Source organism: Panulirus ornatus, chromosome 72, assembly GCF_036320965.1.
Source record: "Panulirus ornatus isolate Po-2019 chromosome 72, ASM3632096v1, whole genome shotgun sequence".
Lineage (NCBI taxonomy): Eukaryota > Metazoa > Arthropoda > Malacostraca > Decapoda > Palinuridae > Panulirus > Panulirus ornatus.
In genome coordinates this window covers 6302288-6324546 of record NC_092295.1, presented here as the reverse complement: position 1 = coordinate 6324546, position 22259 = coordinate 6302288, and the positions used below count along the sequence as shown (strand labels likewise).

Genomic DNA, 22259 nt, shown 5'->3' with positions numbered 1-22259 from the left:
ATGATCTAGGAAATTTCCATATGTCGAGAATATTGAGTCAAATATCATGAAATCATATGCATTCTTCCCACTTCACAGTCTAATAATACATCAAATAAACGCTTTAATAATCTTCATAAAGTGAAATCTCTAGGATAGAGCTGTTGCCAGCTGAGTAGTAATAAGCTGTAATTCAATTTAAGCCTTAAAGGGCCGAGTCATTAGAACTCTGTTCTAATTTGCATATTAATTACCTTGGTTCTAGCTGTAAAAAAATGGCACAGCTAACAAAGGGTAGCGAGATGAGGGCAGTGGTTATGAGGAAATATGGTCCAGGTTAAGCACTTTGCCGGGTTATATTACGTAGCTAGTTGTCATTGATGTTCCATCCCTGCTAGGATTCGGTACACCTTGCTGTACCATAATAATGTAGTGGGTGACAATGATATTTCATTGCTATGCCAGTGTGAAGCATATATATATATATATATATATATATATATATATATATATATATATATATATATATATATATATATATATATATATATATAAAACATTTTGATAATTTCATGCCGAAATTCTCTGCTTGAAAATGACTTATGTTTATAATGCTGAACATGATACCATCCCTGTGTATCTGTGTAATTAGATACTGCACCTGTTTGCTAAACTGTTGATGACTAATTGCGTTGCCTGGTGATTCCCGTAACTGTGTGTGAACATTTTGATGTATCGTATTTCGTAATTTGATGACTATAATACATTATCAACAGTTATGTATGTTACTGAAGCTACACATGCATTTCCTCCACTTTTCATTGATACTCTGTGTTGTATCTTTGTGTAGTGTTGACAAAAATCAGATTAGTTACCTACCTCTTTTTGTCACGGAGGAGCAGAGGCAGGTTTGCCTCTTTCAGTTTAAGTATATAACCTCTGCAATTGTTTATGAGCTAGTGAAGTGATTGGAATCAACGAAATCAACTATTGTCTAAGAGCTAAACATCTTTCGATGTGACATTTCAAACTGTCAGATTTCAAGAGCAGAAGTTTTGGGAAAACAGCAACAGTGTTTTGTGAATATACTTAGAACCCACTTCTTTGCAATGGTTCTATCCCCCTCTCGCATAACCACTACATGACCAAACAACAACATCCGATGCGGAAACAGAACTCCCACCCGGCTCTCCCATTTTAGCAACCTATACTCACAGATTACCCCAACCCCTGCAAACACCACACTGTCAAAACACGTTCACGTGGTAATGACTTAAACGAGCACAAAACAGCAGCCCTTCCACCAGACATACACCCATTTGAATCCACATTCCCGATACATGAAAGAGTTCCACTACCTCATCTGAGTTTTGGACACCACCTATCTGTCACGCTTTATATATCTCGATTCAACATATCGCAAGACCCTCATACCGAAGATGCAGTCTCTACCCTGAAAACAATAACCTTATTCTCCTCCTCCTCTCTTCACATCAGAAACACAGATACACAAAATCATCACTCTTCTAGATTTCACAGAAGGGCTCTGCTGCAGCGAAGTGAGTTAAAGCCTTTCTACGTCTCATTATAGGTCTACTCTCACACTCATGAATAATTAACTTGTTTTTCTCTCCTGTTGTAGGCAGCGTGATGAAGCGAGCGTGGCTGGTGCTGGCGGTCCTTGCACTCGCCAATGCTATGGTGAGTATTCTTTCCTTCTCCCTCCTTGTACACAATCGCTTTCATAAAAGTTATCCCAGTGCTAAATGTATGCCAGACGTTACAGTAGAGATAGGGAAGGGAAAGAAGAGGATTGTGTGGATCCAATGCCTTATTCAAATTTTTCCCTCCTCTCTACACTGTAATGTGGCCAGATAAGTTAAAGGCATATAGTTACTGTTGTGGGGTTGGTTAGTGTTGCAGTCTGGTCTTTTGGATGAACATATGACTTTTCTGATCTCATGTCTTTATTTCAAATACGAACTTCTTGACAATACATTAATCGGTTCCATTACTTTAAGATCTTAGTTTTCAGTTTAGATAGTGTATAACTTATCGACATTTAAGGGTTCCTGTACTTTACCAAGCAGTTGAAGGCTTTGATGTACAACATGAGATAGAAAACTAAGGATTGGTATTATCGCTTCTTTTCACTTAAGAATACTTGATAGCAATGTATATTCATATTCACTGTGTTACTGAGATATTGATTGTTTTAACCCAGTATGTAAGAAGAAACATTAGTGATCTGTGGTGTAGAATGTGGTTTGCGTTAATGCAAAGGAATACAGGGGAATTCGAAGAGAAACAGACGATTAGGCTTTATCGAGGCTGTTTAATGTTAATAGCTATTTCAGTAAAACAGATTTCCGATGAAACTCTAACAGGTCTAGATGAAAACTATGTCAATAATGAACTACTCTACGAACATATTTTAATGATGGATGTTTATAGTGCCTTTTGGTGGTGTCCTGCTTTGTCAAATATGCATTGAAACTAATACCCCATACCCAGATTAGCCTTCCAGTAAATCTCTGCCCCTCCACTAGCATACATGGAAAACAGCATATTCCAGGAAATACAAATAACTTGAAAACTGATAAGAATAACACTGCAATACAATAAGGAGTCAGAGTGAGAAACTAAAATGTTAAGGTGATGAGCATCATGATTTTGCTTAACGCAGTGACTGCTAACTAACTTTCAAGATGTTGAGACATCTTCAGTATCAAGTCACATTAGCTCGTACATCTGTTAACAATGATAAGCTTTGCATTGAAGGAAAATGATTCATCATCAGAAGAAAAATGTCTATAAACGTGAAGAATCATAAGTCTTTCCTTTCTTTACTATGTGAAAGGATCACAGACTGCGAGGTGATATGTAAGACATGTTTCAAGGAATATTTGCTATCAGTAATCCCGTAGCTATCAGAATTGATATACTGCTAGCAATACATGATTACAGTTTTAGAGCAAATCAACAGAATGGTCACCAAAGAATAGAACACTGGCAAGGATAATATCCATCCTTCAACTTAAAGTTGCGTTCTCGGCTCGAGAAAATTTTTGGCCAAAATGTCTTCAAGACGTCCGCTTCAATAAGGCATGTGGCTAAATCCTTTATTAATGTCCTCTGTCGAGAGAGTCTGGTTGACGAGATAGCATAGGTGTGAGGGAGTAGTGGAGGAAGAATAGCAGGGAGAGGGAAGGTGCCTTCAGAAAATGAGGGAGGGAAAGTAGTGGAGGAGGGGCAGCAGGGAAGGTGGAGATATCTGCAGGAAATGAGGCAGGGAGAGTAGTGGAGGGAGGGTGGAAGGGATGGGGAAAAGCTTACAGGGGGTATGAAGAGTCCTGCACAGAAGACCCCCTCTGAAATAAGTTATGTAGTAGATGTTGACAACTTGGGCGTTAAGTGGTGGTGGTAGCGACCTCTGAGGAAAATAATGTGGGTCATGGTTGGTAGATAGGACCTCAGGCTTTAGTTTGGGATGAGGGTAGTGCACAGTTGCCAGGTTTAAAGTCTAGTCGCACAAAGGATTATTACTTTTGTAAAATTAACCAGGATTACGTTACTCGCTTGGTAAGAACGTCACCGAACTCGAATATAATCTTAGTGTTGTCTCAGATACAGTCATAAGTAATCCAATTATGTCACCTAAACATAAACTATCTGGTCCCAGGCTGAGTGAATATAAATAAGTTAAATCATAGTAAATGAATATTGAAATTTCTATATAAGAAAATCGCCAAACAGAAATAGTAACTTCATGATGCTTCTTCATATATCAGAATCTTGGGCAGTTAACTCCAATACCATTCAACAATGAATAGGGAATCTCCAACCTCTTGCAGGCGTCTGATAACTAATGTATTCATTGTGGACGGAGATTAAGATCTTTGGGAGATTCTGCTCCCTGATCCTTCTGGCTGCAAGCGGTTTAGCTTTAATTAAAAGGGGATTAGTATATCTAGTGAGGATCCCAGCTCACTTAAAATGTATCTTGCCGGTCCAGCAAGCAAGACACCTTGGGCAGGACCCCAGCTCGCCAAACAGTAAGAGTTCGTATACAGTCAACTCTGAGACTCCATGTCATTTGTAGTTTCCCATTATGGACACACCTCTTTTAATAGAACTCTTATAGATTAGACTATAGAATCGAGCTTTTGCGACGGTAATATGCAGCAAAGAACTGTGAAGAAAGAAATCAATAATGAAGTAAATATTGAAAAAGCTGATGAAACTGAGGAACAGTATGAAGATCTGATGAGGATATTTAGTTAGATTCTGTGAAGGATATGCTGATATTACTCCACAACGTCTTTTGAGTAACATTACTAAATAAGATGTAAATATTTTCAAAAATCATTTTCAGCTACGTTCATCGCCAGCTGGATTTCTATCGGGGGGAAATTCTACGGCGGATATGAGATTTGTTTGAACTACGGCAAATCGATCAATCCTTCAGAAATTTGCCAGACAGTGTGACTCGGGTTAAGACGGGAGGAGGAAGTCAAGTGTCTAAGTTCTAAGGGAGAAGTCAGTGGCTACTATGTTATCTGGAACCGCGGCAGTGCGGAGGAAGCTAGGAGATGGCAAAGCACTGAAAATTGCACTGCTAGAGACTGGTTTAGTTTATGACAGGTCAGCATCTGTCCAGGGCGAGGAAAGTGCACCTCAAAGCCCTCGACCTTCAGAACATGACATGCGTCCTTTGTGTCGTAACTAAAAGAAGAGGATAAAGATTAAAGCTATTTGCTGTGGTCTACCTCTAATGAGTATGGCTGGTAGTTTTGGTCTACCTTTAGTGAGTATGGCTGGAAGCTTTGGCCCATCTCTAATACAGCTAGTAGCTTTGGTCCATCTCTAACGAGTACAGTTGGTAACTTTGGTCCATCGCTTGTAAGAAGGGTCATTAGACTATTTTCTGTTGATAGGCTCGTTAGTTCTGAAGCATCGCTTGCAAGTAGTCATTAATTCACGTCCATATCATTTTAAGAGGACTCCTAACGCTTGCCCATCTAACGTGAAGGGTTTCATTAGAGGTGGTCCTTTTCATCCCAAAAGTTCATTCAGTTCCGATTCATTTCGTCTCGGTAACGTCATTGATCATTTCCTTCTCTTGATATAGACCACCAATTCTGCTCCATCTCTTGCTGGCCGGGATGTTCCTGCTGTCTTATGTCTTACAAGTAGAGTCACTGGTTCTGGTTCATCTCATTTTCGTACGGCTGTTTGTTTTGGTTATGTCTCGTTATCAAGGATATTAGTTTTGCCCTGTATCATCTCAGTAGGGCCATTAATTCTGGCCATGTCTCGTCTGTAGGTTCATTAATTTTGTTCTATATCATTTCTTCAATGTCTCGTCAGTTAGGCCATTTATTTCTTTCAATGTCTCGTCAGTAGGGACATTAATTCTACTCCATGTCTCGCCAGCAGTCATCAATCCCTGCTCATTTCAGTTGAAATATTAACTCCCACAAATTCTACCGAACGTCATCCTCAGAAACCTCTCTTCTGTCCTCAACAAACCCTTGGGGCAAGTCTACTAAAGTACTTGTATAATGAAATATGTTCTTCGTCTTGAAAACCCTGGGAGAAGTGGGGGAAAAAGAATCTTCTCTCCGAGCGCCCTTGAACCCAGTGTGGCAGCAGAAAGCCGAGTCCGTCACATGCAGAGAAAGCGATTTTACCCGAGATACGAAGAGAGTTTCGTGTTCTAGTGCCGCCGTTGGTTAGACCGTTCCCGCTGCGACTCCTTCAAGATGGGAAGGACGGTCGGGAAAAGGACCTCGTCATGACCCCAAGATAAGAGGGTGAAGTGGCGATCACATGCGCGAGTTCATCAACTTGGTCGAACTTCACTTGTGGAGGGAAAGAAGTATAGAAATATATACTCGTCTCGAGGTTTTGGTAAAGTAGTGGTGAATGGTCGAACGTTGGAAAACGAAGGACTGCAAGTCCCAGAGGAGTGCAGGTTCTTGGAAGGGTAGGGTCTAATGTCTTTTCGTTCAGATAAACACACACATACAGACACACACACACACACACACACACACACACACACAAACAAACAAATACACGCACACACCAACCTTGACAGTATTTTCGACCTCCTGTGTACATCAATTCTCACCCTGACTGAGAAGTGAACATGTACAGAGAGCAAACTGACGACACCACCACATTGTGATAAAACATGGAAATCATTACGAAAGAGCAATTGATAAACATGGAATGCGAGGGGCATAGAGAAGAGCCTGAACTATCATTTGTTTTCAGATATATTCAGGTCAATCGTGGGGGAAATACAGAGAAGGGGTTAAAGTAGAACTGCATAGGAATCGAGTTGATGGAGGATGTTGATATATCTCCTCTAGTAGAATAGGCCCACGAACTAAAGTGAGTGACGAGCGTATCCCATAATGAGGAACAGAGGCAGGCTAGAGATGGAGAGGGGTTAAAAGTTCATTGGTTATGAATATGAAATTTTGGAATATCAAAGGGAAGTGTGGGAGATTAGGAGAACCAACTTGTCTTTGGATTTGCGTATCCATATTTCCTTTATCATTAGCCGGTAGGGTTTGGTTGTTGATGGTGGGGTATGATTTTGGGGCATGACATATATCATCTAGAGAGTAGAGTTGCATAGATGAGGCCATTGTTCGTGTCCTACTGGCGTTACCTTGTTAACTCGGAAACTGCAAATAAGGAAGACAAAGATATCATTTCTATGATTATCATGTTGATGATTATCATATTGATGATAATCAACAGGTAGTAAGAAGACAGCATTAGGTTAATCTGAAATACATAAAGATAAGAAAAGAAGAATGTTAGAAGATTGATTAATCACTCCTTGAGGGAATTTGACAGGAAAGTGAAGTAGTAAGAAGAGGGTTTGGCTATATTAACAGGGAGGGGCCTAAAATAGGCGAAACATACGTTTATATATATATAAAACAAATGTGTATAAAGATAACGTGGTTTTCAGAGGAAAAGAGACTAGATTTTAACTATACCATTATTCAAGGAAAAAGATTTGTTGAGGTCAACAGCGAGTCAAGGGAACAAGAGGTCATGCCTTGTTGTGCATGGTCACCAAAAATGTCATCGTGGACCAGACTAGATCAAGCATCGACTCTGAAGTCTCTGAGAAAGATTAATCTTTGTCTCCTTCAACACGCAGTACCTAAAACGGCCTTAAGTTCACTTTGAGACCTTGTGTTTCCTTAAAGGCATCTCCACTGTATCATCCCATCACTTTTGCATAAAAAAAATTGCTATTTCTTTAAGTGGAAGTGGTATGTCTTTGGAATACTCCTCTGAACAGAACAGGGATATATCTTTAGAATACAAACTCGGGTGCGAGACTACATTAGCTCTCAAATTACCATCACAGAAGAGCTAAGTGATAAGCCTCAGCTCCACTGCCTATGTAGGAGTAAGTTAGCGAACAGGGTTGAGTGAGTTGGTAGAAATGAAGCTGTGTGGATCTAGTACCGCAACAAGACCTAGAGAGGGGCTGGATCTTTGAAGGTACATAGAAAAGAGCCAGGAACTAAAAGGAGACGCTTTGTACAAGAGCGTAGAGAGTAACTAGGGGCTTAGACGGGAGCCAGTTGACAGAAAGAAGCTAATATTCGAGGGAAGTTAGCTGATGAAGATTGGAAATGATCTGAAGCCTGGATAAACCACGAGATGGCCATTACTTCTGTAACAATACATGTTCAGAAAATCAGATAACAAGACATTAGCAGGATCATTAAAGGTGGCCGGGACCTCAAATGAGGACAGGGTCTGGAGAATGACTAGAAAGTTTTGAGTTGCCGAAACCTGGAATGTTCCTACGTGATGAAGGAAAGAAACTTAGATTGAGGCTTGGGATGAGATACTGGCCCGAAACAGGAAGCAAAACCATTGGCTAAAAATTATCAACTGCTAAAAGACAGACAGCACTTCGAAGACACCGAGATCTTAGAGAAAAGCCAGGAAAAGGGTTTTCAGAATGTGAAATGCTTCCAGAAAGTGGAGAGTGATCAGTAGTGAAGGATGGCCAAGACCTGAAGACAGCTGTGACCCAGTGGATATCCAGAACCTGGAAGATGGTGAGAATCTAAAGGGCGAAAACGGATGAAAGCAAGAGCTTAGCAAATTGCTAGGATCAAGAAGATAACCAATGCCTGCAAGATACTGATGACGAAGAATTTTTGAGAAAAAAGGCAACGATCTGCAGGCTAACACTGAGGGTGGCCAGAACGAAAGGTGAAGTTAATCAAAGGAAGATAAATAGGATTAAGACAGGATTCTGGGGTAGACGAAGAGCCCTAGAATACTGAAGAGGTGGAAGGAGGACAGGACCTATTGGATGTCCAGGACTTGAAAGAAGTTCAAGATGTGTGAGGGTGCCAAGGCATTAAAGGGGATCAGGACATGGAACAAGGCCAGGAATTGCATCGAAGTATAGATTTAGAGGAAAGTAATTATCTGGGGTGAGACCAGGTCATTTAGGGAAGGTCTGAGAGAGATGGTAAAAGACTGGCCTGGGACCTAAGAGGTCGAGGAAGGTTATATTTGTCCAGGCAGGAAGAGGACAGGTGAGGGAGGAGATCTAAGGAATTAGGACTCTGATATAAGGCTGAATCGAGAATACCGTTGGCTCATACTTATAGGACCTGATCTTGGTGACATTTATGAACACTCTTTAGGAGCATGTATGGAATCCAGAAATTCCTTTAAAGATTTATGTCCAACTAAGATAGAAAAGTAATAGAAACATATGAAATAAGTGACCATGGAGATGAAAACAAGATAAAAAGAGTTGAAATAAAACTTGACGTAAAACTATAATATACGAGCGAGGCGAGGCGTGAGGCCAGGAGAAGAAGACAAAGGCGACTGTTCTGGATAGGACACAACAGCTGGGTTGAATACTTTAAAAGGGAGAGGAAAAATCGTTGGAAAAAATGACAGACGAAATTTGTAGATAGAGATGAAGAGGAAATTGATAATGGATACTTGGAAAATAGATGGAAGGAGGGTGAAGATTTTTATCAGAGAAGCCGAGATGATGATAGAGAAGACAACGTTTGGAACAAAAGTTAAACGTTCATCGGAGAGAAAGAAATCAAGGCATGAAAACTATGACAATAAGATGAGCAAGTGCTGCACAGGTTGTTGGTGAAGAGAAAATTACATAGACAATTTGGATTCCTCAATCATGTGTATCTAAAGGTATATCTTATTACTTCTCATTTCTCACCTCTGTGAATCGCTTTTTCATTCCCCACATTGAATATTTCCTGCTCAGTTTCCACATTCATATTTTACATTCTTGAACCCAGTTACAATGAGCATTCATTCACGTCCATCCTCATGTAATTAGTCGTATGTAATAAGTCGTACACGGCGCCTATTCACGTCACCTTTATGTTCTCCTTTCCTCATTCGTTACCTGCAGGTATACTTACCTTCCTCACAACTCACCCTTATGTGTGCTTTCCTTACTAACTGTTTCTGTGTACCTTTTCCTCACTCCTCATATGTGTGTTTTGTTCTTACCCCACTGTAACTCTTCCATATTTCTCACGTCTGGTATTTTCTCTCCTGTCGAAATCTCTTTGTCCTCATTACTACTATCACTTCTGTTCCTCCTCATTACTACTGTCCTCTCTATACTTCCTCCTCTCTCCTCATATCTTCCAAACAACTTAAAAAAATAGAGAGACGAGAGAACATAAAAGCCTTACTAGAAACAGAAAACAGAACCCTGTAAAATGCAGGTCAAATCCTGTCTCCCGTTCCCTCCTCCCAGTGGCTAGGAACCCTAAGGTCAGGGTTGGGACTCAAGCCCCAGAAGCACCACTCGTGAAAAACAACTGAGCCAGGCGCCCCCCACTTGTGATGGAGAATGAGTGGAGCTGATGTCGGATGTTGAAGGGATGTTGAATGCTGAGAGACTACTGATGTTCGGTGATGAAGAGTGAATATCATGCTATTATCCTTGCAAAAAAAGAATTTTCTTGAAAATTAGGAAGAGTGGTTGTTAAGAATGTTGATGAGGCTATATGACTGTATTAATGTCAGATGTTGAGAATGAATAAAGTATACTTAGCTATGGAATTACAAAGCGCTACAGATGAATTGCTGAGAAACAGAGTGGCTGAGAAACAACAACAATATACATTAATGAAAAATCTGAAAGTGAATGACATATTTATGAACAGTAAAGCCAATGTATGCTGAAATATGATTCCTAGGCGTCGTATTATGAGGGAACAATGCCTAGGTAAAGAACTAGGTGAGGAACTAGGTGAAAGGGGGATAACGGAGATGAGCAAACGAATTTTCATCTATACCGAATTATTTAGGAGAGATTCTTAGTGTAAACTGAATCGGAACTGTTATACGTTTGGATATTCATTGAGAGACCGACTACTCTCGTTAAGTCACCGGAAGAAACGATCACTACCTCTCCTTATTGGCTGATGCTAATAGGGATAAGGAAAACAGGGTCATTCTGTGGAATGAAGTGAGTTAGAACTCGTTAATAATGAACGGGAAATCGTCTTTAATGTCGACATGGATATAAGTGTATATTCCTCCAGTAAGGAGAAGGTCTCGCTCCAAATGACTTGTGATGATGACGTCGAGTGAAATATATACATATATACGTAAGGATAACTTTATATGAACCTAACTTCCATACGTTTAAATTCAGGCTTAGTGCTGTGGGGATGGGAGCTTACGTTGAAGATGAAGATGAGGTGAGAAGTTATGAGAGGGGCTTATCGTGATCAAGACTCGAGTGATGAGGGAGTTTATAGTAACCTTAGAAGCCTCTCTATGGCGATGCTCAGAAAAGCTCTTAAACGACTCAAAAGGGACTATACAGTGATAAAGGGGCTGCTATGCAGTGGACTACGAAAGCCAACAGAGTAACCTTAAGTCATAAAGAGGACCAAGAAAGTGTATGTAGTGAAAATATTCTTGAGTAATTCTAAAGCCATTACTGTTAGATTGCCCAGGCTGCTCAGTGAACTGAAGAGGCTACCACAAAAAATACACGTCATGAATCTACAGAAATTGTTTTATGTTCTACGAGTTATTGCACTGAAATGAAAGGATGCTAAGCTTATAATAAGAGACGAAAGTATAAGCATGGCCTCTCTCTTTTTTTTTTGTGCGTCCATTTTCTTTGGTTCTCTCACCCTTCAGTTTTTGGGGTTTTTTTCGCTGGTGTGGAGGAAGCACCTCTACTTTCCTGGTACACCACATACCTATATATAGCCCAGGCCAGCTGGGTTTACCCAACAACAACACAAACATTTTTTGGAGGAAAAGAAAGCCGCCGTATCCATTTTTCAACTCATTCTTTGCTTCAGATTCCATATTTTCACAAGAAATTTGGTTCGGGTGACATTTAAATGAAACCTCCTTCAGAGTCTGTAATTGATAAGGTAGCGGAAGCAGTTGTGACCGTCCGAACAAAAAACAAAACAAAAGCAGTAGAAATGTTTATGTACGGGGCTTCCATCCGGTGCCACCTTTCCCCGCTTTGTTTACTTTCCCCAGCAAGGTTATGGGGCTCCCCCTGTCGTTACGATGATTCATTACGGCCATTTTTAGTGCTAAGGGGGAGCCACTCTGTTGTGCTATCCCTCTCTTTTATATCTCATACACCCATCGTATCATAAATTAACTGTGGTTGAGGCTAATATTGCCTCACATGTGCATCCTTGGGAATCTATGATGTACAGTCGATAGATGTGGTACTCCCAGACCTTCGGATGTTGGCTTGCGTAGCAGTTCCTTGCTGGGTCCTGAGTATCGTGGATGCCATGATTGTTAGTTCACTATGCATGTGTAATCCCCTTTTTGTACTGTATGGGGAGGGAGTTTTACACTTCTGTGCACATATGTTTGTGATTTTTATTTGCGTTTACTATTTGTGTATTACAGGAAGAATTTTGCAATTCTGTTCCCGTTCCCGTTGATTTTCTCTGTAAAACATTGATTTGTGGGTTTAGATGGGGTTTACATTCATTAACATGAAAGAATCGATCTCCCATATAAAGCTACAAACAACTGGTGTACAAAGAACATTCCCTTACACCCAACCCTTTCCTTCCCCAGCTGGGGCTTCTTCAGGAGGGAAAGAGGAAAGCCCCCATCACCACTTTCAGTCTGGGGGTTCGTCTCAGCACGGGGAAGTAACTCAGCTGCATGCACGATTTTACGTCAATATCCAATGGACATTCACTTCTGTTAAGTAGAACTAGAGCTATTCTGCTGTCGACGGCTGTTCTCTGTTGCTGTTGATTTCTGCTGTGTTCTGCATCGGGCCAACGTAGTACCAAATAACGTGCTTTTCCTACGATGCATCGTCTTCCCAGATCATGTAGGCATGTACTGTACGTCACCTTACGTCCGTTATTATGCAACACATCGTAAAACTGACAAGCAATCACCGTTAACGTCATCAGATGCGGGCGCTTGGCTTGTTAATTAGGAGTGATGGTCCTGGAATATCCACCGGATCTGCAAACTTGCAGTTAATTAATACTAGTCAATATTTTGGAGGACTTCAGCGACATTGCAAATACTCGTAAATTACGGACTGGATTACTTAAATGATAGAAGTGACAATGCAGGAGACGGGAGGGAGGCTGAAGGAAGCTTTGTATATCCCTGTTAATGGAGGAGACGAAGGAAGCATGATAGCAAAACACATGCATAAAGCAGAGAAAAGGACAATAAATTGACCATGGTAAAATATGAGAGGGGGAAGAAAACTAGATGAGATGAAACGTAAGAGTTCCGAAAGGTTGGATGAAACTAAAAAAGTTATATGTCACAGTGGTAGACAAGGTTATAATGTCAACTCCCTCACACGGGCAGCAAGAAGCTCGGGGACGCTATGGAGTCGACCGCCTCACATCAGGTATTCATAGGACGGCCACAACAATGCCTCAGAGAGCCACATTCCAGTCGTCCTGCGCTTAGTGGCTGAGACAGCAGAACAGTGTCGTGCGGTGGTGGTGCCGCTCCTGCTAATGGACTATACTGCTGCTGTATCTGCTGTCGTTCAAGGCTTACTTGACTACTACTGGGTTGTGGATGTTACAAAATAAGTCACTTCTGGTGATTGTATTCTCATATATCTTGTCCTATGTCTTCACTCAAACCTATTTTCTCTCTTTTCTCCTTCTCATCCCCCCCCCCCCCCCATCTCTTCCTGTCATTTCATCACTGTCTTCTATATCTCCTGACAAATGTGAATGATGTAGTTGTTGGTAACTTTGCTGCTGCGAATTTTCCAGTTTAAACTTTGTTGTCGTCAAGACTATATCATACAAGCAAATTGTTGAAAGTTTAGGAAGTGTAGGCCTGTACAGATGAGATAAACGAGAGAAGTGGAACTAAGGTGATTCTAACTTGCTGTAAGAAGTAACAGGAGGAAACTTTAGTACATAAGGCTAGGATTTATGCCCCATCTTGTACAGTCAATTTTACGGTTACTACTGACAGTTTGACAGGAGGTTGTGGAGAGTACAGGTGTATCCTGTCGTCTTCTTCTCTGGGATGTCGAGGAGAGAGAGAGAGAGAGAGAGAGAGAGAGAGAGAGAGAGAGAGAGAGAGAGAGAGAGAGAGAGAGAGAGAGAGAGAGAGAGAGATATTCCTGAGCGATGAAAATGATTTTTAACGAGTTTGGTGAAGGGAAACAGAACGGAAGGGAGACAGAAAAGGAGGTAGGGAAACAGAGAATGGGGTATGTTATACAAGAGGAATGATAGAACATAGGAGTATGCGGAGTCTGGCAACGTTACTAGTGTGCGTGGAGAATATAACACACAAGTCCCCATTGGACTGTGGCAAAGGTTTACATCAGAGATACAGACACAGAAAACCATAGACAAACGATTAGACTAACACATTTCTACCAGCAGTATCGTTCACAATTTTCTTTTCACAAATAGATCCAACACGTTTAGTTATGCACCAGTTGATAGCCGAAGTTTCTTGTAGTAACTGTAGTTTCTGACATCTATAATCATAAACAAAAGCCTACGTCCAGACTGAGGATATACAGCTGACCTCTCCATCTAATATCTCCCTCTATTACGTTCGGCTTCCTCTCATATCATCCAATAAATGTGTTACCATATAATGGATGCCATCAGCGGGAGATCATTAGATAGCCATACCATCTAATACTTACAAATGACGAGCATTTATCAGTGTTGTCTCTATAGTCTTATGAATATCTGAACCTAGTAATGTCTAGCACTTGAAAATTTACCTTTTTGTTGTACTTCTGCTGCATAATTTGATACTACAGAGACCGTATTCACATGATCTTTCTCACTATAGTTGAAGGGAAATTCATTCCCATTACTATGATAGCATATCTCCCGAGATGTTATACCTCCACAGCGAGATTTCCTTAAGGAAATTATTTCTCCTTCCTACTCCTCAGGGAGGGCTAGGATATTGTGTGACGGAGGAGGAAGTCCCAGAGGACATAGGGAGCAGAAACAGCGTACATTGAGGCCTGGAAGTGTGTGTGTGTGTGTGTGTGTGTGTGTGTGTGTGTGTGTGTACGTTGGGGTCTGGAGGAGTTTTTACGTGTGTTTGTGTGTGAAGTAAAAACAAAGGAAACTAGGAGAGTAAAGTGTATGCAGAGAGAAGAGGGATGAACGTGTGGTGGAAGGAGAGGCGAAGGGGTCAGAGGATCTATACGGGTAGCAAAGGTAATGTGGTTGAGTGTATGATGGACGCTGAGAGAGATGAATGGGGTTGGGTGGTTATGGATGTATGTGTGGGAGAAAAGAGGAAGTGCGGCTAGATAGGTATAATGGAGGTAGAGAAGAGGTATTGGTACGTGTACGGGAGGCAGAGACAAATGAGCCGGGAATGTTCGTTAAGATGAGACAAGACTTTGAGTGCATGTGTGGAACGAGAGAATGAGAAAATACTCGATGTATGTGTGGGAGGCATAGACAAAGAGTAGTGTGCATGTGTAGGAGGCTGGGAGAGGGGGACTCGAACAATGTGTGGGAGATAGAGACAAGGTGAACAGAATTCGTGTGGGAGGAAAGACAGAGCGCGGGAGGTACCTGCCGATATGAATATATGTGGGAGGAGACTACGGTGGCTGCACGTAATTCAACACTGTCAACACTAATGTCAGTAAAATCACTTGACAACACCCCCAGTCAGTAACCATGTTGTTACAACACCTTTGGAGATGAGGCACGGTTATACCGAAACTATAATGAAGCAACAACCATTCTTGTTTCTCAGCCGTACAGGTAAGCTATAATCTTACTGACAACCTGATATGCGAGATATTCACGAAACTTTTATTTTCTTTATATACCGTGTTGCTAGGGAGGGTATACGCGATTTGATAAACCAAGAAGCATCTACGTCGAAGTGTGAACCAAATGATAGTGTAGATTATGAGACTACCCAGTTGTTGGAATGTGTGTGTGTGTGATGGGCCAAGCTAAGCAAGAGCACGGGTGCTGTTGTGAACACATCGCTAAGTGGGTGACATGGTGGCATGACTGATGAACAGAGCAACGTGCTGACTTTCATTGATTTTACCGTAAAGTTTTAAACAATGATTCATAATTGTTGTGCAAACACACACCCACGGACTCTCTCCTCCTTTACCAACAAATCATCAGCAGAGGCGGAAAAGGACCAGATCCACTTTCGTAGTCGGTCAACTCTTATGTCCTTCAGAAGCTAAACCCATGGTCCAGTCCATATACCAAAAGCTGTAGCCTGTGTAGAAGACCGTCGATATAGGAGAAAATTTTTCTACCAAACCTTGATGATAGATTTTAGCCGTCTTAGTTATCACAGATTATTCAAACAAATCCATATTCTTCCCTCTTAGCAAAAATATTGTCATTCAAAGTCACAAATATGGAAATATAAATAGTTCATGGTAATACCTGGAAATACAGTTCACATCAATACAGACAAATACAATAGAGATAACAAGAGAAACAGTGACATTGTCAGCAGCCATATATCCACCGTGAACACCAGTTTGCTGTTATGACGCTCTGTATAACCTCAATAACCAGAATAACAAGCGTAAGTGAAATGCCAGGAGCTGGGTCATCACCTGCCCACAACGGACGCAGGGGTAGGATGGTAGCGCCTCTAGCGGGAAGCGTTGACATTATCACATCTCAAAATGTTACTCGAGATTCGCAGGTCTGGGTTGAGAACCATTCCCCACAGTCATCGTATATTCATGAATCATTCTCGAGATCTACAGATTCCACTCGAGTCTCTCCCTTTATGACATTTGATAAAAGGAATGAAGTTATTAATGAAATTTCATTCCTTAACTTTATTGACAGTTTAGATACGACTGGGTACAGCATGATTGTTTGCTTTCTATGTGAATCATTAGGTACCAAAATTTGCGGTTGATGCTAAGATGGGGAAATATATTTACAAGTAAACTTTAAAGGTGGACTGATCGAGTGAGGAATGAAAGTGACAAAGAAGTTTGGTAGTAAACGAAGTCTGATTAAGAGGGACGGCTTGGATTTGTTGTAATGGTTGGTTCATATGAAATGGATGAGGGAAGATAGGTTGACTAAAGGGATCTATCTGTCGGACGTGGAGGAAACAAGGGGAAGGAGGAGGTAGATTGAGATGGAAGGGTCTAGTGAAGCAGTCTTTGGGTTATCAGGGCCTGAACACTCAGAATTGTGGTGAGATGCGTGCACTAGAGGTAATAAAATGGAGCCATGTGGTGTGTGGAGGGCGACTTGCTGTTACTGGGCTGAACCAGGACAGATGATGACCTAGTGAGTGGGATTTGTTGCTCGGCTGTGGATGGTGGATCCCGGCTTCGGTGCATAGCACGTGACAGATTGAGACTGGACGTGTACCATTGCATGTTAGCTCCTGATGCTACCTTGGTAGCGTGAGAAAGACGCAAGGTTTCCATCAAGTGTGCTATATCTGTGAGACTTGGTCGTTGTACAGTGAAGGTTTCTACAGATGGTTGAAGAGCGATCCACTTGCCGAGTCCTCCCCAGCTGTGGGTCTACAGGGGCAACTCTTTTGTTGGGGGTAGGCGACGGCCTGAATACCAATTTACACACGGAAGTATACCGGTTTGTAAACTGAACGGAAAAAGGAAAATAACTTGGGTTGTTGATGAGATAACTTTGCTGTCGTTCTTGGGCGTCTGTGGGAGCCTAGGCCGTTCCCTGAAGTAATTGCGTGTCTTCAGACATCTCCATACGTCTGAATGCTTTTGATTTTGAAAGGAGAATTTGATATGGAAACGAATTTCGTATTCTGGTGAAGATCTTCCCTATGGATTTGAGGATTTGATATGAAAATGTCAGTTTGCTTGCTCTATAAAGGAGGTTTTCTCGACTATTCAGATGACTTTTTAAAGAAGAAAAACTAATCAGATACATTCAGTTAGTTTGGGAAGTTAATGTGCTCGTGAAATCCATAATAGTATCCTTTAATAATTTCAAAACATTTCCCTTAACTTCCTTAGCAATATCACAGTTGACTCTGGAGATGCATTAACAAGTTTTGCCATTTTCTGCATAAGTTATTACTGATGATATGAATGATTATCACTCCCTGATCACGTACCAGGCTCTTTCCATATACCATGCCTTTACTCGCTTAATATCTAATCTTACGTATATCATTCTGTGCACAGCTTCATCGAATGAAGAAATTATTATAATTATTATCATTATTATAATCATTATTATTATTATTATTATAATTATCATTATTTTCATTATTGTTATTATTATAAATAATAATATCATTATTATCATTATCATTATTATTATCCCTATAACTTTTCCTCATTTATTTTCCATGATATCATATGACCATTTTGATTACTGTCCTTATCATTAATATCATTATGATACTAGGTTGACATCAGATACCAAGAGGCTTTCATACATTAAAATCTCACTCGCTTTCCTCCATATACAAAGTATTTCTATGCTTCTATTAGCAAAAGTACCTCTGTGTATAAGGTCTTCCTACAGAGAAAAGTCGACCCAACACAAAGGTTCCTCCATATACCATTCATTCGATAAGGTCCCTCCACCCAATGTATCCTTCCATAGTCCTTACCCAGAATTTCCCAGCCGAACATTAAAGTCACTCTACTTAAGTGATCTCCCTTGGTAAACATAGGTCCATCAAAATACAAGGTCCCTCCAGACGAGGTCTGTCTACTTACAAAATGCTTCCCCACAATAAGTTTCCTCCACACAAAAGGGCTGTCCACAATGAAGGTCCGTTCACATCAAGATACCCCACATACAAGTCTGTCCATAGACAAGGCCCTTCCACATATTTAAGGTCCCTCCACACACCGCTGCTAGTTATCCCTCCAGACAGTATAACGTTTTCGAAAACTATTATTTCACACAACGAAAAAGCATTTTCTACATGACCCTCCCGCAACATGTTCATACGTTCCAACTCTTGTTACGTTACGATCATCCAGTTGTTACTCTTTCCCATAATGGCTACGATATATCAGAGACCTAATCCTGGCGTGTACTTCTCCACGATTCAGTGTATTTTCCCCCCATATTAGACAGCGAACCGAAACTCCTGGTAGGAGAAGTGGCTATGACTGTAGTCCTCACCTCGTATATTCATCTCGGCCCTAAGTCCTCTGATTGACCAAGGGATCAAGCGCCTCCGACAACAAGATATCAGAGGTGACCTACCCCCACCCAGCTTGGGACCTGACGGGGATTAATAGCTAGTAATTGTGGACCCCATGGTTGATGACAGGGTGCTCCTCTCTTCTCGAAGTCGTTAATCAAGTGGAAGAGAATCATTGCATCCGGAGGAGTAAAATGGCCCCATGTATGCACCACTGAAGCAGATTTAAAGCAATATTAAGCTGTTAGGAATAAACTCATATATATGCAAGGATCGACTCGGCACCTCACTTAGGAACACTAGCCCACATCGTTTAAATCTTAGATAACTTCGTTTGGGCTCTGATGGGAGATATTCTCAGACAGAGAAGATATACATGACTGACTGCAACACTCGAGGTGACCATCATGAAGACCAATGACTCAGACAGGCGACTAGAGCAGCGTGCTGGCTGACCAACACCCGGCAACGTTGTTGTTTAACGATTGTGTTATTGTGTCGTAGACGTTATAAAGTGTGGCCTCTGGCGGTGGAGATTAGTGTTGTTGTTGTGGTGGTGGAGGTCCCAGGTGGTGTGGACACTGGCCTTTTGGTGGACCAGCCATTGCGCTATATGTTTATGTGGCAGTTCTTAAGTATGTGGCACTCCACCACCATCATCCACCACACTCCCTACCACATCCGTCGACCTTTGGTCTATTTTTCCTCATCACTATACAAATATCTTCGTATATTCCTGTTTATTAAATTTCGACCACATCTACCACTTGCATTTTCTTTCTTCGTAGCTGCTTACGTCCCACATCCAGTCATTTTGCTTCTTGCAAAGTTATATCCTGCCTTTATCAGCACGGTAGCACACCGTGTAAACACTCAGCACACGGCTTCACAATATTTACTAACATGAGACACAACTCGTTACAACACATCACAAGCGGGGAAAAGAATGTAAGGCAATTGCCAAAATAACGCCACCGAGGCGGTGGCGTTATTTTGGCAATTGCCTCCATTCTAGTCTCATGTCATGTTGTTTTTGTAAGATTAGAGTAGACTTTCATTATCTCCCCACCCCCCGCAATATTTTTCATCTGAAGAGGACTTCAATTTACGCCATTAAACTGTCCTCGAGTAACCTTTCGCTCAGGAAGTCACTATTGTTCCATAAATCGCCGGTAAACCATAAATAAGAAATTAATTTAGTGACCTGCGAAGGTCAATGATACAATCTTAACTGCAAAGCTTGAATGCCTTTGATAACGTGTAAAGACGGGGCTATTACGAGAAATACGTCGCTTGAAGGAAGTTATGTGAATCGATCGAGACAACCTCATACAAAGACCTTCTGGGAGCAGCTGATAATTCTCTTGGGCCTAGTAAAGTCTCTGTGATAGATGAAAGGTAGATTATGCTAGATTTTTCTTAAACAAAAATGAGAGTTAGGAAAAGGAGGGATCCCAGCGATGGTGAAACTCTTTCCATATTGATCGACCTTCACGATGATTCCAAAAATTGAACGACACGTAGAGAGAGAGAGAGAGAGAGAGAGAGAGAGAGAGAGAGAGAGAGAGAGAGAGAGAGAGAGAGAATCTGAGATAGAGAACGTCTAGCCTTAACAACAGATCTGTAAACTTTGTCTCAACCGCAGTTACTTTTCCCGGATTCAGCAGTCAGTTTTGCTTGGTGCGGAACTCACTCCCCCAGATATTGATGCAATTCAGCGAACCCAATGGTCCTTGGAAACCTTTTTTTCTTTCTTTTTTTTTTTTTTTTACAGCCATTTTCTTCGCCGAAACTGTCTAAAAGGTTACAGGGTGAACAGTAAAACTGTCAGCTGGCGCAATTGGTCTGTAAGATATTATTACCAGAACATTTCATTTTTGATGATGCAGGTCTTTACAAAACATTTCCTATGTAAGTGTAGTTTTCCATTCTGCATAGTATCTAAAGTTTAAAGATCTTCCCATTCTACCTCCTACGCCCAAAGTAACCTAAGATTATCAGTTCACACTCGGAGCAGAAATAGTATCAAGACTTTCCCCTGAAATTGCAAAGTGACTCTCCTCTCTGATTTCCCTTTACGACCGCCTCCACCTTCTAAAATTACCAAAAACTGCACCAGCCGGAAGCTCGTAAAGGGGGCAGCGCTATATGACCGTAACAAAGGCCTGTTTCTCTCAAAATCGCAGTTTAATTCAACGACACAGCGGGAGCTTGCTTCTTCGTACGTGTGATTGCACAGCTTAAACACATCCTTCAGGGCTGTTTATCCGGGCATGAAACAGTTAATTATAAGGGCTGATGAGGAGCCTTATCTTCCGTACCACTCACAACGTTGCCAGATACGTTGCAAACCCAAAGCAAGGAACTATCGTCATTATGAAGTGGGTAGGTGTTTGGTTTCTGGTGTGGAAGGGGCTGTGAGTGGGTTGGGGGCATCCTCTTGGCTCTGGTCTGGATGGGGATGTGAGTGTGAGAGGGTAGTAACCTGGTTCTGGCGTTGCTGCGGATGCCATCTGCCTGTAGCGTGGAGGGATATCCTACCTGCCTCTGGCGTGGAGAGGGATTTGAATGTGAGGGTATACTCCTGGCTCTGGCGTGGAGAGGGATATATAGGGGTGACGAAAACCAGAGTGAGTATCTGGCTTCACTGGTGGCGGGCAAGACAAACGCTGACTGACTGTATCAGTTCCTACAACAGGATATTTTCTCTCATTTAAGGCAATTTGCTTCTAAGTGTCTTGATGACAGACGAAGTGTTCTTGTTTCTTTAAAATAAATGTTTTCCTGATTCTCACTTAGATCTAGTAGACATGTAAAGAAATAAGTTTTCTCAACCTATTTGAAAAGGGAAGAAATGCGAATGATGAATTTCTATAATATGGTGGAGAAATTAAGCAGACCTAACTGTGAGAAGCAAAAAGTTTTAGGAAGTCGCAAAACAAGACCCATTAATCCAACCTTCACAGTAACCATGTGCCGACATAAACAGATCTAAGTAACAACACTTGGAGAGGAGCGCATCAGCGCCTCCGAACCATAACACATGCTGAAGAGGTTTGTTTACCTCAGCCGGGTGTGTGTGGAACCTGAGGCACTATTGTGTTGACGGACGCCTGTGTGACCTGAGCAGTCCACCAATCCTGCCTCAGATGACTATATAACACGGGTCTGATTGGCCAAGTGGCCTGCCGGGGTCTAACAGAGTTGAGGCTTTGTACTGCAGTGAGCCACAGGAAGCTGAAAGGGAAGAGAAATATATATATTTCTGTATATGTAAATTTGTCTATATGTCGAGGTATGCGAGGTGTTCGAAATCTGAGTGTGTCATGGAGCCGTGTTGTAGGCCTGTTAGGTGGGAGGGTGTGGGAGGAACACCCAGTACGTCTATCAATGGTATGTAGCTGGAGAGCTTCCGAAAAGTGTTCTTGGCACCTGTGGTGGCAGAGTCTGATGCTGGGAGGAACTCGGGGTCGGGAGATGTGAGGAAGGGCCTCAGGGGAACCCGTTCCAACCAGCTGATATCACTGCATGAAATTGGTTTGTTTAGTCCGACTTCATACATTCTAATTCCTTCCTGC

General features: G+C 41.6%; 1 protein-coding gene across 17 annotated transcripts in view; it reads left to right on the top strand.

Annotated features, from left to right (window-relative positions):
• LOC139748110 (follistatin-related protein 5-like) overlaps nucleotides 1-22259 on the top strand; it is a 467164-nt gene that overhangs the window by 402907 nt on the left and 41998 nt on the right. For all 17 annotated transcript variants that reach the window (XM_071660768.1, XM_071660752.1, XM_071660756.1 and 14 more), the window contains one exon: nucleotides 1622-1680. In XM_071660768.1, the coding sequence (XP_071516869.1) occupies nucleotides 1630-1680 (51 nt within the window). In that variant the 5' untranslated portion in view covers nucleotides 1622-1629. The remainder of the gene's footprint in view (nucleotides 1-1621; nucleotides 1681-22259) is intronic.